The 15,622-nt window shown below is 41.3% G+C and overlaps 5 protein-coding genes across 7 annotated transcripts in view; 4 read left to right on the top strand and 1 right to left on the bottom strand.

The window, feature by feature from the left end:
* On the top strand, window positions 1-2,813 carry snrpg (small nuclear ribonucleoprotein polypeptide G). The gene is made up of 4 exons (XM_052059044.1): window positions 1-142; window positions 377-399; window positions 1,680-1,804; window positions 2,648-2,813. Exons 1-4 carry the CDS (start codon window positions 111-113, stop codon window positions 2,696-2,698), a joined length of 231 nt encoding a protein of 76 aa, XP_051915004.1. The 5' UTR covers window positions 1-110; the 3' UTR covers window positions 2,699-2,813.
* ikbkg (inhibitor of nuclear factor kappa B kinase regulatory subunit gamma) overlaps window positions 833-15,622 on the top strand; it is a 27,367-nt gene continuing 12,577 nt past the window's right edge. Inside the window, exon 1 of the mRNA XM_052059035.1 lies at window positions 833-839. The gene's annotated coding sequence lies outside the window, so the exon portion shown is untranslated. The remainder of the gene's footprint in view (window positions 840-15,622) is intronic.
* LOC127596491 (E3 SUMO-protein ligase ZBED1-like) lies at window positions 3,438-6,699 on the top strand. Of its 2 annotated transcripts, XM_052059032.1 has the most exons (3): window positions 3,438-3,707; window positions 4,360-5,278; window positions 5,339-6,699. In XM_052059032.1, exons 1-3 carry the CDS (start codon window positions 3,499-3,501, stop codon window positions 6,014-6,016), a joined length of 1,806 nt encoding a protein of 601 aa, XP_051914992.1. In that variant the 5' UTR covers window positions 3,438-3,498; the 3' UTR covers window positions 6,017-6,699. The 2 variants fall into 2 exon arrangements, with proteins under 2 accessions (XP_051914992.1, XP_051914991.1); XM_052059031.1 differs by having other exon boundaries at window positions 3,439-3,707; window positions 4,360-6,699.
* Window positions 7,463-12,412, top strand: plpbp (pyridoxal phosphate binding protein). 2 transcript variants are annotated; one of them, XM_052059039.1, is made up of 8 exons: window positions 7,463-7,591; window positions 8,355-8,462; window positions 8,561-8,596; window positions 8,675-8,750; window positions 8,827-8,967; window positions 9,898-10,040; window positions 10,567-10,665; window positions 11,316-12,412. In XM_052059039.1, the coding sequence occupies exons 1-8, from the start codon at window positions 7,502-7,504 to the stop codon at window positions 11,484-11,486; spliced, it is 864 nt and encodes a 287-aa protein (XP_051914999.1). In that variant the 5' UTR covers window positions 7,463-7,501; the 3' UTR covers window positions 11,487-12,412. The 2 variants fall into 2 exon arrangements, with proteins under 2 accessions (XP_051914999.1, XP_051915000.1); XM_052059040.1 differs by having other exon boundaries at window positions 7,468-7,607.
* tmed4 (transmembrane p24 trafficking protein 4) overlaps window positions 13,747-15,622 on the bottom strand; it is a 3,589-nt gene continuing 1,713 nt past the window's right edge. Inside the window, exons 4-5 of the mRNA XM_052059041.1 lie at window positions 14,997-15,143; window positions 13,747-14,916 (exon numbers count right to left, since the gene is read on the bottom strand). Of these exons, the coding sequence (XP_051915001.1) occupies window positions 14,767-14,916; window positions 14,997-15,143 (297 nt within the window). The 3' untranslated portion in view covers window positions 13,747-14,766. The remainder of the gene's footprint in view (window positions 14,917-14,996; window positions 15,144-15,622) is intronic.

Consider the following 15,622-nt stretch of genomic DNA (forward strand, 5'->3'; position numbering starts at 1 on the left):
TACTTAGACGAGGAAATAACAGATTGTCTTCCGGTTGTAAGTGCACATTTTGCCGGTCTAAAACGAAAAGGCCACGATTCTTTGTCGACTGTTGAGACACGAAAGACAAAATGAGCAAAGCACACCCTCCTGAGCTGAAAAAGTAAGTACTATGTTCAAAGCAGGTTTTGTGTTTCATTCGTCTTTTGAATAGAAGTTTGTATTCGTCTAAAATGACCGCGACGCAAGAGCGCCATTTCAAATATAGCTACCGAGATAAAGCCAATGTGTGTTAGCTTGTATTAGCTTACACTGTATATCTTCGCTGGGCATGTGTAATACACCCGAATAACCCTTGCGTCTTGTACCTGAACTAAAATTTTCTTTCTTTCATTAGGTTCATGGACAAGAAACTTTCACGTGAGTCCGCCTCGTTGATTTTATTACACTCGACTTTGCTGTCAAACAATTTTGTCTCCGGAGTTCTTTTTCAGAGTGGCGTTCGTTCGTTGGGGCCTCATTCACTCCCAAAGACATGTCTTTTCACACTCCACACTTTTCAACCCCAGATACTTATTTTCTTTTTCAAATTTTCCAAGATTTAGGGTTAAAAAAATTGGGTCTAGAATTGGCTGGTACTGAATGAGTTAAACACTTCTTGGTTTGCGGTGAAAAAAAACCACATAAAATTTAACATGAATACATAGTATGGCAGGGTGAAGAAGCCTCAAATTAAAATCTTATTTTTTCTGTCAGCAAAAAAATAACGGGCAGTGTGACTTACAGTACCTTTGGAATTTCATACATTTCTGCATAAAGTGGTCATAACATGGTCCTCAGCTAAATCAAAAGAATAAAAAGTCTGCATAAATTGATGACACAGTTTTATTTTTTTCCATCGTAAAAAAAAAATAACATGTAAACATTTCCAGGACAGGTAACAAGTAAGTGGAAAATTCTGTGTTTTGGATTATTGTTTTGTTGCAACACCCTTCCACTTTTGAGCTTCAACTGTTAGCCTGATGGCCACAGGTTTTTCTGAGAAACTTTTTTCCATTGATGGTAGCACACTGTCCAGACCCTGAGGTAGCTAAGCTCACCCATGATGCAACCTCTGCCGTGTCTCACAGTTGGGATAAGGTTTTGTTTTTGGTGTGCTGTGCCATTTTTCTTCCACATGAGAGGAACCTGAAGCATGTAATTGATTTGTGTGTGTGTGTGGTTGGTTCCAATACTTTTACAGGTAACTTTTGCAATCTTCTCCAATATTGTACATATTTATGTATAAAGTCTTGACCTCAACCTGATTAGCATGGTATCTTGAGAGCTCTTCATGCCAGACATCCCACACGTCTTGAAGTCCAAAATTCATCCTGATCATTATGCATGATTATCTGCAAATGCAGGAAACATTTGCTTGAGATTTTGCTGCCAAAGGAGTCAAATATTAAAATTGGTTTGATTATTTGAAACCTTTGTGTGTGTGATCGGTATGCAAAAAACTGAAATCTGGAGGGGGCACATACTTTTTCACAGCACTGTAGACGATCAGACTACACTGTATAACCGAGTTTATTCAAAAGGATTAACAGTTCCCACCCCCCTTTACACTGTAAGCATATTTAGTGATGAGGATGATGATGACAATGTAAAAAATATTTGATCAATGCATTTGATTGTCTCTGTGTGTCGTGTTTTAGTTAAGTTAAATGGAGGCAGACATGTGCAAGGCATCCTTCGGGGGTTTGACCCCTTTATGAACCTGGTGGTGGATGACTGTCTGGAAATGGGACCGGGAGGACAACAGCATACCATTGGCATGGTGGTCAGTACCCATCCAGCTTTCGTTTTCCTTTGTCATTGTCATATGCCTGCTCAAAGACGAAGCGCTAACCAATATTCCTTCGTAGTATTCAGATGGCTGTTACATTCATTTTATTATAAAGACAAATTTGGTTGATTGTGAATTCGCAAGAGGATCGTTTTTTTGGTAAATATAACCGGAAATCTGTTAAAGCGAGGTTCCACTGTGCATTGGAAACAAATCAAAACTTGCTTATCAACCGACTTTCATGAGGTTTACTTTTTTTGTCAATGGCTTAAGATCCTATGACCACACTCAGAACATAGATGGGGCGTGATTGGTCGTTACCCGAGTCCTGAGCGACTGTGATGTAATTTTCAGTCAAAGGCAAGTGGCAAAACGGATGCCCCTGAAATGGATTTAAAAAAAAAATGGATTTTGCTGTTGGATTCATATTCCGTCAATGCAATATTAATCAGCATAGAGTGTTTAGTGGTGCTGCACAGAACATATTGAAAAAATGTTTTACTTGATTTCACCTTTAAAACTGAACATTTGTAAAAAGCCCCGGAAATTATTATTTCTGAAATGTTATTCCTAGTTCCCATGTTGTCATTGTATGTACTTTCTGGTCCCATTTGAATGTACTCTAAACATTTCCAGGTAAAAATGTTAAAGGCCAGAGTACCACCTTCATTTTAATTTGTACTATCACATATACACACGTCAGGAATACTGGTACAAGCTGTAGTGTTTCTTGAGGGTTGGGTTTACTACTATCTTAAAACTGAAGCTGATGATGGTTATTTAAACAGGTTAATGGTTATTTTTGTCCCAAACAACGTTTCATTTTTCATGTCTTAGGTCATTCGAGGTAACAGCATCATCATGTTGGAAGCCCTGGAGAGAGTATGAGATTGGCTGCAGGGCGCCCCTTTTTTTCTTTTTTACACGTTTAACTGAAGTCTTTGAATTGTGTAAAATGTCCATCGTTTTATGGTTTTGTGAATAAATAATTTTCTTTGTTGTCTGTGTGCTTATGTTGAATTTACTCTCTAAAATATGGAAATTTTGTGTTATTGCCCGCTTGTGAACTGTAGTGCACAATGCACTATGGCGCAGGTAGTGCAATGTAAAAATGTAACTTTTTAAAACTGCAATTTTGACCAGATTTGGGGAATTAACATCTTTTAGCAGGGAAGATCACTACCAGAGAATATGACAGACTGATTAAAATACATGACATAAATGCTTCACTTATTAAGTGTTTATATACGAACGTGTTCTGCGTCATCCCAACGATAGGCTGGATAGAGTAATTCAGCTGCCAGCATTGTTCTAAATGAAATAACCATTACCTAACAGCTGCATCGTTTGAAATGCAGCGAAGATGGTGTCTTCGATCCATTGCTACACTGGTGAAGTTACGCAAATGTTGCAGAGAACGTGAAAATTACAGTAATGAACGAAATACAATTGTAGAGTATAGGTAGATAAACAATAATCAAGTGGATGATGTAAATAGTTGTACCGGGCAGACCTGAGTAACTCCAATAATGCGTTTGCAAAAAAAAAACGGTGAGTAGAAACCTTGAGGCTTCGTTTAATTCCTTTCGGTTGTTAGGTGGCCACCTTTTGCTCTAGGAAAATGTTCCCACACGGACTGTAATTGTCGACGCTTACATTAATCCGGCGTGTTGCATTCAGGTGGCTAAATGGCGGAGTCTCAGCAGGAAACAGCCCATAAAAGACAGAGAATGTCGAAAGTGTGGGATCATTTCAAACTGAAAAAGGAAGACCGAAAAGTGCAATGCGTGTACTGCAACGCAGAACTGGCGTTTCACAACAGCACATCTGTGATGATACAACATCTGATCCGAAAGCATCCTGTTAAAGTCAGCTCAACAAGCCTCGCCGATACAAGGTATCATAACGTCAACATGATATTAGCTCGTTCCGTTAGCCTGCTTGTTGGAATGTATCCTGTTCGCTGTAGTTTGTTTGTGGAATTCGTATTGGTACAGTTAAATTGCAAAACAGTTAATTAGCGAACACCAAAATAATTCCTTCCCACACTCATCTTTCATTTTTTCACGCGCATGCGTGCACACAGCACACACAAACACCCCCCCCCCCCCCGTAAATTTGGTTACCACCAGAACATGGTAATTCTCTAATAAACTTTATTTATTGATACACCGCGAGCCGTTTTCAAAGCCGAGTTCCCCACGTTGCCGGTAGTTTTAGAGTGTTTTGACTGATATTTCAAGACTCACACAATAGGGTTATATTGACAGTCAAAGCACGCAGCACATGAAAAGATGAGTCTCTTCTTTCACCAGGAAAACAATTTAATTTTTCCGATTCTTTAGAAATCAACAATAAAACACGGGCTGCTTTCCTAAAAAAAGACGGGCTTCGGACCACAAGTGTGGAAAACAACCTTTTTGTTTGGTAGCTTCGCGTTTTCCCACATTAACACCCATTCGCGGTTGTATGTTTCCATGTGTTTGGCTGAGGCACCAATTGTGACAAATGACAAGTGCTATGCATATTCATATACTTTTTTTCCCCAGCACATCACAGCGGCCAATGGATTGCTTTCTTCGCTCAGCTCAGTCATGCACCGCTGAAGAATCTGCCTTGCTAACCGAGAGCATTTTGAAAATGCTGGTCACTGACATGCGCCCACTGTCCATGGTGGAAGACGAGGGATTTAAAAAGATGATTTTAGCTTTCAACCCGAAGTACAGCATGCCAGCAAGACCTCATTTCAAAAGTCTGATGGAGAAAAAGCACCAACAAGTAACAGAGAAACTGAAAACGGTCCTTCAGGACACTGAAAGTGTTGCATTGACAACAGACATCTGGACGAGTATGGGCACAGAGAGCTATCTCAGGGTCGCATGTCACTTCCTGGGAGAAGATTGGGAGATGAAGTCCTTCTCTCTCACAACAGTGCCTCTCAAAGAGAGTCACACAGCTGCCAATATTGCGGACTGTCTGGAGGAGACCACTGACAAATTTCATATTCCCTTCCCAAAGGTGAAGGCAGTTGTCCATGACAATGGGGCTACTGTAGTGGCAGCAGCAAACATTTTAAAGGAGAGACATGGCTGGGTTTCTGTGAGGTGCTCTGGGCACATTCTGAACTACATTGTACAGAGCACGCTGAAAAACAGTAAAACCATAACTAATTGCGTGGCTTCTGCGAGAAGCTTGGTCGAACACTTCAAGAAGAGTGAACTGGCATGTGCCAAGCTTCAAGAAATGCAGAAACAAATGGGAATGCCGCCTCTAATGTTGATTCGGGACGTAAGTACGAGGTGGAACGGCACCTACCACATGCTATCCAGGCTCCTTGGACAAAGATGGCCCATGACTGCAGCTCTGTCTGATCCTACGGTCAATGCAAGTGGCAAACACCATCACCTGGATCTAAAGCCAGAACAGTGGAACCTCAGTGAGGAGCTGACTCGGGTCCTTGGGCCGTTTGTAAGCGTGACTGAGTTTCTGCATGGCGAACAGTATGTTACTCTCTCTTCTCTTCCACAGCTGGTTCACAACCTCAAGAAAGCAGCACTGAGCTCAGCATTTGAAAGCGCATCAGTGAAGGAATTCCAGGCTCAAGTGGCAGAGCAGATTACGGAGCGATGGCAAGAACTGTTTTTCTTTCAGCCCGAAGCTCCGAACACTGTCCTCCTGGCTGCTGCCTTGGACCCAAGGTTTCGAAAACTGAAGTTCTTGCCCGCCGAAGATGTGTTCAAGGTTCAAAGTACAATTCAATCCATGGCGCTAGCTTTCAAAAAGGAAGAAAGACAGTCACATATAAGTGAAGATGAAGCCACTGCCACATCAGAAAGCCGTTTTGCTGCAAAGGATGGGTCATTTGCCAACACTATTCTGGGCTCATCATCAGATTCGGATGCCAGTGATGAGGAGCATGAGGCTCAGCAGCTAAGTCAAGCGGTGCAGAAGGAAGTCTTGCAGTATTTTGGAGAGCTTCCTCTCTCCAAGAAGGACAATCCACTGCTTTGGTGGAGAACGAACGAAACACGATATCCAACCTTGGCGAAGCTGGCCAAGCCTTTTTTGGGTATCCCAGCAACACTGACGCCATCAGAGCGTTTGTTTTTTGCTACTGGGAACATCGTCTCAAGACGGAGGGCAAGTCTTAGTTCTGAGCATGTTGATCTGTTGACTTTTCTTCATTGTAATCATCGACTTTTGTAAATGCGTCAAAACTCACAACTCCATCGCTCCCCCTCTCTCTCACACACACACTCGCCGCCCTACCGTCGTTGCCTAGGTACCTTTGGAAGTTTGTGGATTCAGCTACTACCCACAACAAATAGACTGGAATTAATTTTTATGTGCCCTGCGATTGGCTGGCAACCGATTAAGGGTGTCCCCCGCCTACTGCCCGAAGACGGCTGGGATAGGCTCCAGCACCCCCGCGACCCTAGTGAGGATCAAGCGGCTCGGAAGATGAATGAATGAATGAATACCCAGAACTGACTCCTGGGGAACACCACAACCAACACCAAGTTTATTAGATAGATCACCTATGTTTACATATTGTATTTGTTCTGTGAAATAACTATTTAACCAGTTCCGAACTATCCCTCTGATCCTATATCTCTCCAATTTATTGAGTAAAAGTGAGTGATTTATGGTATCAATTGCCTTTTTTTAAATGAAATATTCCAACTTCATATTTCTTTTGTCCAATGAGTTTGTTACTTCTTCACCTCTTTGAACCAGTGCCAATAATGTGGTTCTTTTAGTTCGGAAACTATACTGGGCTTCATTTAACGTACAATGCTTTACTCGAATTTCTCAACATGAGAATTGAAGAGCTCTTCAAGACTTTTTTTTGAACTGGAAGCAATAAAAGTGGCCTATAATTTGTAAAATTATGCTTATTATAATTTATGTACACCAGGATTAAAAAAAGTTCTTCTGAACATAGCCTGTTTTGAATGACAGGTTAGAAGTGCATATGATGGGTTTTGAAATATTATTACTGTTTTTATTAATGCCATCCATATCATAACTGTCAGTAGGCCGTTTTCGTTTACTTTTATGCATTCTATAAGTTATTTCTTGTTCACAAGTTGCCGTCAAGAACATGGACGGGGGATGACTATATACAACACCACCACATTGAAAGATAATATGATCTAACATTTTAGCAGCCAGCTCTGTACCAACATTCACCCCAAAAAAGATTGAACCTATTAATAGAAACAGTCATATTAAAATTAGGACCATGCTCATCCTCAAAGTACTTTGGATACATAAACTTGGATGCCCCGTATTTTATTAAAGTATTCATGGTTTTTCCAGGCTCCTTTGATATTATTCTTTTCTTGTTATGGCCTTCTCTAAATAAGACAGGTTCAAGTCGCTGATGGTGTAGCCTTAACTTTGGAGCGGGCTGTGACGGTGTGGGTGTGGGTGCGAATGGTCGTTTGTCTCCAAGTATGCCATGCGACTGATTGGCGACTCGTTCAGGGTGTAGTCTGCCTTCCATCTAAGGTCAGTTGGGATAGTAGCGACGCTGTTCAGCATAAACGGTGGTTTAATACAGTTGCTTACTAGTTCTGCTTAAATCCGTTAACTTATTTTAGCCACCGTGCTTCATGCTTTTATTTTGAAAGACAATTTTCGTCACAGCCGACGCGGTGCATTACGTCGCACGTTGCAGCTTACGACATGATGTGGAAAATAGCAATGTCGGAGGTAGGTAAATCACTCCAGTCAGTGGTGCAGCGGGTGAACCAGGCTGCGTCCCGACGACCCAAGGTACGTTGCGGCCAGGGTGAGTTCTCGCCGGTGCAACCGCTGTCGCGTGGTTTGCGGAGAGTGGCGGTGTGTGGCCACGATTGGTTATGTAAGGTTGTCACCCTTTGGATAAGAGATAAACGTGGGGCTCGGAACACCACGCGTGGACTATTGGAGGCGGCATAGCAAGCTTGGAGCTGCACTATTCTGAATGCACGTTGATGCCTTGTGATAGGCATTCCGGTTTCGTGTTCGTGTGGTGTATGAAGGACGACTACAGTCAATACACGACTGTCATCACAACAATCACTGACCCATTCACGACTAGTGTAATTAGTACCCCCTGTTAAGTGTATCATTGGTGAATTAGATGTAGAGATAAAAATAGGCGGTACTGTTATATTCTCTAAGCCACGAGCTTCTTCTGAGCGATCGTAAATGTATTTTAAACCAGTAGAAGCCACCAGTGTTGAGCTCAATACAAAACACAATCCAAATAAGATTATGTCAGAGACGTAATTTAATAAAGATGCTCATTGTGAGCCTTGGCTGCAGGTTGTAATTGCGTACAACAGCGATTTCCAACCTTTTTTTGGCTTGTGTACCCCAAACCTTTTTGTCACACCATGAGTACCCCTGACTCAGACGTGTGGATGAGCCACGTAAAATAAGGTGGCGGGCCAGATTTGGCCAACAGATTTTGACTTTTACACCTTATAAGTCAAGACATTGCTGCATAGATCTACTGTACTTTATTAAATTATAGAACACAATTTTTCTTCAGACGCTACCAACTGTGCCACCTCGACTTGTTGCTGTCAGCAAAACCAAACCTCCTGAGATGGTGGTGGAGGCCTACAACCAAGGCCAGCGTAACTTTGGAGAAAATTATGTGAGTATGCAGGCATGGCAATGCTTGCTGTGCATCCCTCTCAACAACAATGAATCTAACCAATGCCAATAATTCGCACGCTTGTATCTCAACACTAGGTTAATGAACTTGTGGACAAAGCTTCAGATCCTATGGTGAGTTGCCATGTTTTTATAAGGTCAGTTCTTTGTAACACCATATTATATTTTACAAATCATGATCTTATATTTCAGATTTTAGAATCATGCCCTGAAATCAAGTGGCATTTCATTGGTCATCTTCAGAAGAATAATGTAAACAAACTCCTGGGTGAGTGAAGGCTGACTATCCTATTTGCAGATATGCGTTGAAAAACATGCGTTAGGGTTCACCTTCCTCTCCCCAGGCGTGCCAAATTTGTTCTTGGTGGAGACCGTAGACTCGGCAAAACTGGCCGACAAGGTCAACAGCTCATGGCTGCGTATCAGAGGAGCGAGCACGCAGAGGTTAAAGGTCATGGTGCAGATCAACACCAGTGGCGAACAAAGTGCGTATTTATTCCTTACCAGTATTTTAAGATAAGATAAGATATACTAAGCATTGTCACGGATTTGTGTGCGTGTATGCGTTCCAGTACATTTCAATCTTTGTACGTGTATAAAAGTGATCATAAAATAGCTTCCCGTCTTTGCAATTTTCCCCAAATTATTTTGATAAAATATAAAGCAAATAATGTATGCATCAGAACAAAGAGCAAAATTGGTATAAGATTTACTCGAATAAAAAACATTCTCATTAGCAAAGTATTTCTGCCATCCGTAATGTCACTCTGTGATAAATGTTGCCCAGCTACAACAGTGACCAGAAAGCATCAAGGAATTAATAAACAATAATCAATGAATTAGACAATGCCAATTTAAAATGCATGTGAAAAGAAAAACATGCTGTATACATGTTTTTTATAACTAAGAACAAAAGTTGCGGAATTAAATTACCAGATGAGAAATATCAAAATAAACTACTAGTAAATACTATACGAACAAGTAAGCGATAATATTGCCTTGCACTATGTGTACAGGAGTGGCACACCAGAAAGATGGAGAATATTAAATTACTGTCATGATGATCATGACTGCTACAGTTCTCAAAAATTCGGGGAAAAAAACTCATTTCACATAGACTTGGCAGCTTTTTGGAGAAACAATCTTTTAAGAGAAAACCAATATGGATTGAGAGAGAAAAGATCCACCTCTATGGCAGGAATGGAACTTGTTGACGAAATTATATCTAGTGTAGACGGTAAATCATTTACTGTTGGAATTTTCATGCACTTAAAATCTTTTTTAACTATGGCTCACAATGTACAGGTATTAATGGGAAAAATAGAGAGACATGGCATAAGAGGTTTGGCATCTTCATGGACATGATCGAAATCAGTATGTGTATTTTAACAACGTCAATCCATGTGCAAACATAGGTAAATATGGCCTCCCACCAGAGGAAACTGTCAATACCGCGAAGCACATTATGTCGGAGTGCTGCGCCCTGCAGTTCGCTGGACTCATGACTATCGGGCGCTATGGCTACAACCTCACCCTGGGCCCAAATCCAGACTTCCAGGTACAAGCATTTTGAAAGCAATTTTGTTTGCAAATGTATTACATTTCCACTGTGTGTTAAGCCAAGAGTGTCATGTCGAGGAGTTCCAAATTTTCGCAAGTGCTTCATTTCTGTTTGGTGATTTCTACCGTCTTTGTTCTTGTATATATGATGGTTGCTCCACATACAGCACTTTGTCTACAGCGATAGCTGTTTTAAAGTGCTCTATAAATAAGTTGAGTTGAGAGAGTTGAATTGAGTCCATCACGACTCTGTGCATGTAAATCTGCATATTAAAGGGTAACATGGGACAAAACCCCAGTTGATTTTGTATGTATTGAAAGTGTGCAAAGGTTATATATATTTAAATGGACCTTAATATTGAGCAGATTTGAAAACATTCATTTGATAGCTACAGCCCCGCATAAGCAATCAGAGGGAAATAAATACAATGGATGTTAACCAAGGCAGCATTTTTAAGTATCTTGAAGTATCGTAACACCTGCTCCAGTGTTTTGCTCCGTAAATAGTGTTTGCTTGCTCACAGATGCTTGTGAGTCAGCGGCAGGAGGTTTGTGAGAGTCTGAAGCTTCCTCTGGATGAGGTGGAGCTCAGCATGGGTATGTCCACAGATTTTGAACATGCGGTGAGTACCAAACATTACAAACATTTATTTTTCTTGTTTCAATTGAGAGAGAGAGAGAGAGAGAGAGATAAAGTGCCTCAATCTTCCAAATTGCGAACTACTCTAAATTATTGAAACATGTCGTTTTTAGGCTCTCCTATAAAGTGACTATTCTGGAGGTACAAGGTTTTGGCCCGAAGCTAGCGATACATAGGAAAATGCATTGCATTTGTACCAGGATGTGTAGATGTTGTAGCTTGAGATGTCTACTCTGCTAAATAGTAGTGATATGCATTTGGCCAAATTCCATTGATTGAATACATTGAAAATTTGAAAAAAATATTAATCAATATAAAATTAATTGTGAGTTTCGGAATGTGGGCGTACGGAAAAGTAGAAAGAAAAAAATAATTCAGGCAAGCACAGAAAGAAAATTCAAACCCCCAAACATGGCCGAGATTTTAACTCAGACCCTGCGAATCAAAATGCAGATGTGCTTCCAACTACGCACATTGTTGCTCCGATACTAAATATCTGCTGTTTTTATTGCTGTCAATTTTTAAAAATCCTTTATATTTCCTGGATCTTGACATCATACTTAATCATAGTTTTACTAAGCATTGTATGTTACATCACATATGATGATCAACTTTGGTGTTGTCGTGTTCCAGATCGAGGTTGGGTCTACTAACGTACGGGTGGGAAGCATCATCTTCGGCAACAGGGAGTATCCCAACAGCGCAGCCAACACTCCGATTCCCAGTCCCGCACCTAGCCCGGAAAAAACATCCAAGCAGGTTTCAGAAGAGGCCGCCAAGAAAATGCAGCACCTGACAGTCTGAATCTGAATACTAATAAGTTGTCAATTTCCTTTGTAAGAGAAATAATAATAATAATAATAATACGGTACATTTTATTTACAAGTGTAAATTGTGCTCATAAGAAGAGTGTGATAACCCCCCACCCACAGACACACACACATTGGGTTAGGATTGCCAAATGATTCCTTATAAATAAATAAATAAATCATCTCAATGTCCCTTTCTGTTATGTCAGTGAAACAAAGACTTATTTTAATAAATCTCGTCCCTTTATAATGACTTTTGTGTATTTAGTGTTGAGGTCGAGAAGTCAAGTCAAAAAATGTCTTCGTATGATCTATGCACGCCCACTTGTCTAAGCATGACATTCCGATTAATATTAACTTTGTGGAATATGAATTCAGCAGTAATTATGATTGAATTATTGTCCATGTTTTATGTTATGTGTTCTGTTGTATAATTTTACATTATTATTTTTAAGTTCTTTAAAGCGTTTTGCTCCAGCTGTTGTGTAAGCGCGATATAAATACAAATTTATTGTAAAATCGATCTGTTTTTCCTCCTCTCATAGAGCGACCATTTTGCCAGGTGCCGTCGACTGAAAATGACATCACACTTGCTCAGGTAATGACCAATCACGGCTCACTTGTTTTCAAATGTTGGTCATGTGATGTCATTTTCAGTCAACAAAGGTGACAAAACACCCCGAGATGGAGAGAAAACAAAGATTGATTTTGCTGCTTGAATCATATTCCTACACCAGCAACATGAAATCGTTTATTGTCATTGATGGCTATAGAATTCATAACATCGTTTGATTTACCATGAGCTGGCAGTGAATGAGTCAGGGTACTGTGTTTAAACTCGTGAGGCAGTATAGAACATTGATTAGAAACTTACCCTGAGGGAACCATAACTAGAGCAATAAACTTCACTTTTAGAAATATATTGTTACGGAATTATTGCGCTAGAAGTAGTAGTAGAGCATTGTTGAGGAATTTCACCTTGCTATGAGAACTATTGATACTAGTCTCTGTCCTGAACATCTGCTGAAGTACTTAAAACAAAGAATGTAGTGTGAAGTTTAGATCCTATTTCCCCTTGGTTAATTAACAGCCCCTCGGTGGTTTTCTTGCCTCCAACACCTCGTAAAAGTCCCTGAAGGCTGTCAAGTGCCCTCGCAGAGGAACCCTAATGTCAAGATTTGTGGCTAGCAGCAGTGGTCTGTACTTTGTCCTCATGGCAAAATCGAACTTTGCTTAACTTTCTTTGTTTCTGATTTTTACATAAGGGGAAGGACTGCCCGCCCCTAATTAACATACTATGCCTATACGTGTGACTGGTTGTTCGGGGCTTCCTAATGAAATCTGAGACTCACAGGAGCCTGAATCCATTCGTGTTGCGTTGTGATAAACTGAATTAACGACGTGGTGTTGGGTCTTCTTCCACGATATAGAGAGATAAAAGAACCTGTGTTCAAGGAGGGCCAAAAGCAAATTGACGGTTCCCATTCCTCAACATATCTCTATTGCAATTGTATTTCTTGTGCCTATGTTTGTGAAGTAGTGTTGAAATAATAAAATAATAATAATGCTCTTGCGACGCGGGGGCCGAGTCTCATTCGGCTGGGTCGTCGCAGTGCGTAGAGCCGATCAGCTTCACCAGGGTCCGCCAATGACCACGGTCATGGGCCAGGTCCGCTGCATCCTCCAGGGTAAGGCCCTGGTGTTTGAGATACTCTCTGATGACATCAAGCCATCTGGTGTGGGGTCTGCCGCGTGGCCTTTTCCAGCCGGCTGTCGCTGGATCAAATGAGAAGATGGCACGAGTTGGGTGTTCCGGGGGTAATCGGAGGAGATGACCAAGCCAACGGATGCGCCTCTGAGCGGCCAGGGGGGCTGAAGGGTATGTTTTCGGAGGTCTGAGTTGGAAACATGGAGGTGCCAGCTGATGTTCAAGATGGTTCTTAATGACCTGCTGTCAAAGCCGTCGATCCTCTTGGCCTGGGTCTTATTTAATGGCCTCCTTGTGGGTCCTGGCCTTGCCGTGGCAAGGAGGCTTGTGTGTTCCAATGATCCGGAGAGCGTTACCGTCTGGAGCTTGCTCCAGGTAGGGTCTCCCTTGGCGGGCCGGTCTTCGGGGAGGTTCCAGACTAACAAGGTCCCAACGGTGTGTCGGCACGCCGCTGAGATGGCAGCCCCATCATCCGACTATCCTGCAGAGGGCCAACAACCTACTCGGGAGAAATTGTTACGAAACCGACCAGTGTTGAAATACATGATTTTATTTTCTAGACCAAATGTCTTTATTAAGCTTTGGGAGATGACATCCACATGACTTCAATGCTTTAACATCTTATGGCTGACTGCAGTGCATCTCAAGAATTGGACATTTTAAAACGAAACTTATCTGTAAACAGTAACTCAAAATTAAAACCTCAAATGGAAGAGTCCATTCACTTGTGATTTAATCAAGTGTTCCCCCGCGAACAAAGGCCTAGCACAGATAAATTGAATTTAACATTTTGTGGTATTCCCATACAGTAATAAATAAGATGGAGAAAAACCCACCACCCCCAAAAATCCAGATACCAACAAGCTAAAATGTGCTGACAACAGCGAGTTTATACAAACGACCACATAAATGACTTCCAGCACAGTATAATCAACCATTAGAATTTAGAAAGCAAAAATATACCTGAAACCCTTTGTGACATCTATCATTTGAAAAAAAATAATGTAAATGTGTTGTCAGACAAATTGTTAAGGATATGCACATCAATGAGTAAAAATGTACCAGTAGTTGTTAAAGAATGTGGGTGTGTCTCATTTGTCTCTCACTTAAGTATACATCTACACAACTTTTTAATGCCTCCTTGCATTCCAGCTGGTTGGAAATTATTTGTTGAGTGTGTATGCACAAGTCTAAATGGAAATTACATGCTGGGAAATTGGAGCATTTCTACTGGTTACAAAACCCCAAAGAAAACATTTACAACACTAAAAAAAGAGCGTAAAACCTGCTTTTTTTTTCAGAACCAAAAGATACCCAGTGGTGTCAAGCAAATAAAAAAATAAAGAGAGACGAAGAAAGGCAACTCAGATGTTGTGGTGTTATAAAATATTGAGGACTGCCTTTTAGAATTCGCACATTCCTTCATCATTAATGGCCGATATGCAACAAAAAAAAAAAGTCGCCGTCCGGATTCTTGCGCGACAAGTCTTCGTTCCAGTCATTCAAGTCTGTCTCCAAAGGTTTCTTGTTTGTTGCTCCCCATTACTGCTCTTCTTCACGCATCCGGCTAAACCAGTTTCTTAGCTTCGAAGAAGCTTTTAAGGTGCTTCATCTGCCATATGCCGGTAACGATGAGGATGACCGTCTGGGCAATGGACCACCACAGGACCCGTTGGTTGGTGCTCTCACTAGTCATGCGGAAGCGCTCTTCTCGATACTGCACAAAGATGCATCATTCAGCCACCGGAGAGTGAAGATAAGCCAAGCTAGCAGCAGTTCATTTAAAGTGTCCCTCACCCTTTGATAATTTTGCTCCTTCTGGATCTGTTCCACCTGATCCAGAAGCTGTCTGGCACGCAGCTGCAACTCGGTCAGTTTGTCCTTGGCTGCAATTTCAGGGTAGTTATTGGTATGCTCTCCGACCTGAATATCCAGATGCACTCTCTGCAACATCGGAAAGCTTGTGGTTAGAAATGCACGGCCTGTGGGTAGCTGTGAGGAGGACATTCACACTGATGTGCTACACATCTGCCAAGACCCAATTTTTCCCCTCCATTTCATGTGAATCTAACACTCACTCTGGGATCTTCTTTCTGTAATTAATCATTATGTACAAACCAAGAGAAAAAAAACAATGCCAAACACCTTCAGCATAACATCGAAAACATTAGTGCAGGTGCTGCAGACTCTGGTCATTATGGTAAGACAAAGCCGTATCTGCTTTTGACACACTTCTGAGTGCAGTGGTGTGACCTGTTCCCCTTTTGTGGAAGACAGGACCACCCTCCCTCAAATAAAGATGTTCAAGTTTGCTGGAATTCTTGATCTCTGGGGCACAGGACACATTTGGATTCGCCTGATTTAAAAATAATAATAATAATAGTGTGCTAAGAAACCAAACCAGAGGAATGACAGACTAGGTT

This window comes from Hippocampus zosterae, chromosome 2 (genome assembly GCF_025434085.1).
Source record: "Hippocampus zosterae strain Florida chromosome 2, ASM2543408v3, whole genome shotgun sequence".
In the NCBI taxonomy this organism is placed as follows: Eukaryota; Metazoa; Chordata; class Actinopteri; order Syngnathiformes; family Syngnathidae; genus Hippocampus; species Hippocampus zosterae.

Bases quoted from the DNA above. Each gene is read 5' to 3' on its own strand.
- snrpg (XM_052059044.1), top strand. From the start codon at position 111: ATGAGCAAAGCACACCCTCCTGAGCTGAAAAA. The intron at 143-376 runs GTAAGTACTATG...TTCTTTCATTAG, and splicing joins CACCCTCCTGAGCTGAAAAA to GTTCATGGACAAGAAACTTT. The intron at 400-1,679 runs GTGAGTCCGCCT...GTCGTGTTTTAG, and splicing joins CATGGACAAGAAACTTTCAC to TTAAGTTAAATGGAGGCAGA.
- plpbp (XM_052059039.1), top strand. From the start codon at position 7,502: ATGATGTGGAAAATAGCAATGTCGGAGGTAGGTAAATCACTCCAGTCA. The intron at 8,463-8,560 runs GTGAGTATGCAG...TCTCAACACTAG, and splicing joins GTAACTTTGGAGAAAATTAT to GTTAATGAACTTGTGGACAA. The intron at 8,597-8,674 runs GTGAGTTGCCAT...CTTATATTTCAG, and splicing joins ACAAAGCTTCAGATCCTATG to ATTTTAGAATCATGCCCTGA.
- LOC127596491 (XM_052059031.1), top strand. From the start codon at position 3,499: ATGGCGGAGTCTCAGCAGGAAACAGCCCATAAAAGACAGAGAATGTCG. The intron at 3,708-4,359 runs GTATCATAACGT...TTTTTTCCCCAG, and splicing joins ACAAGCCTCGCCGATACAAG to CACATCACAGCGGCCAATGG.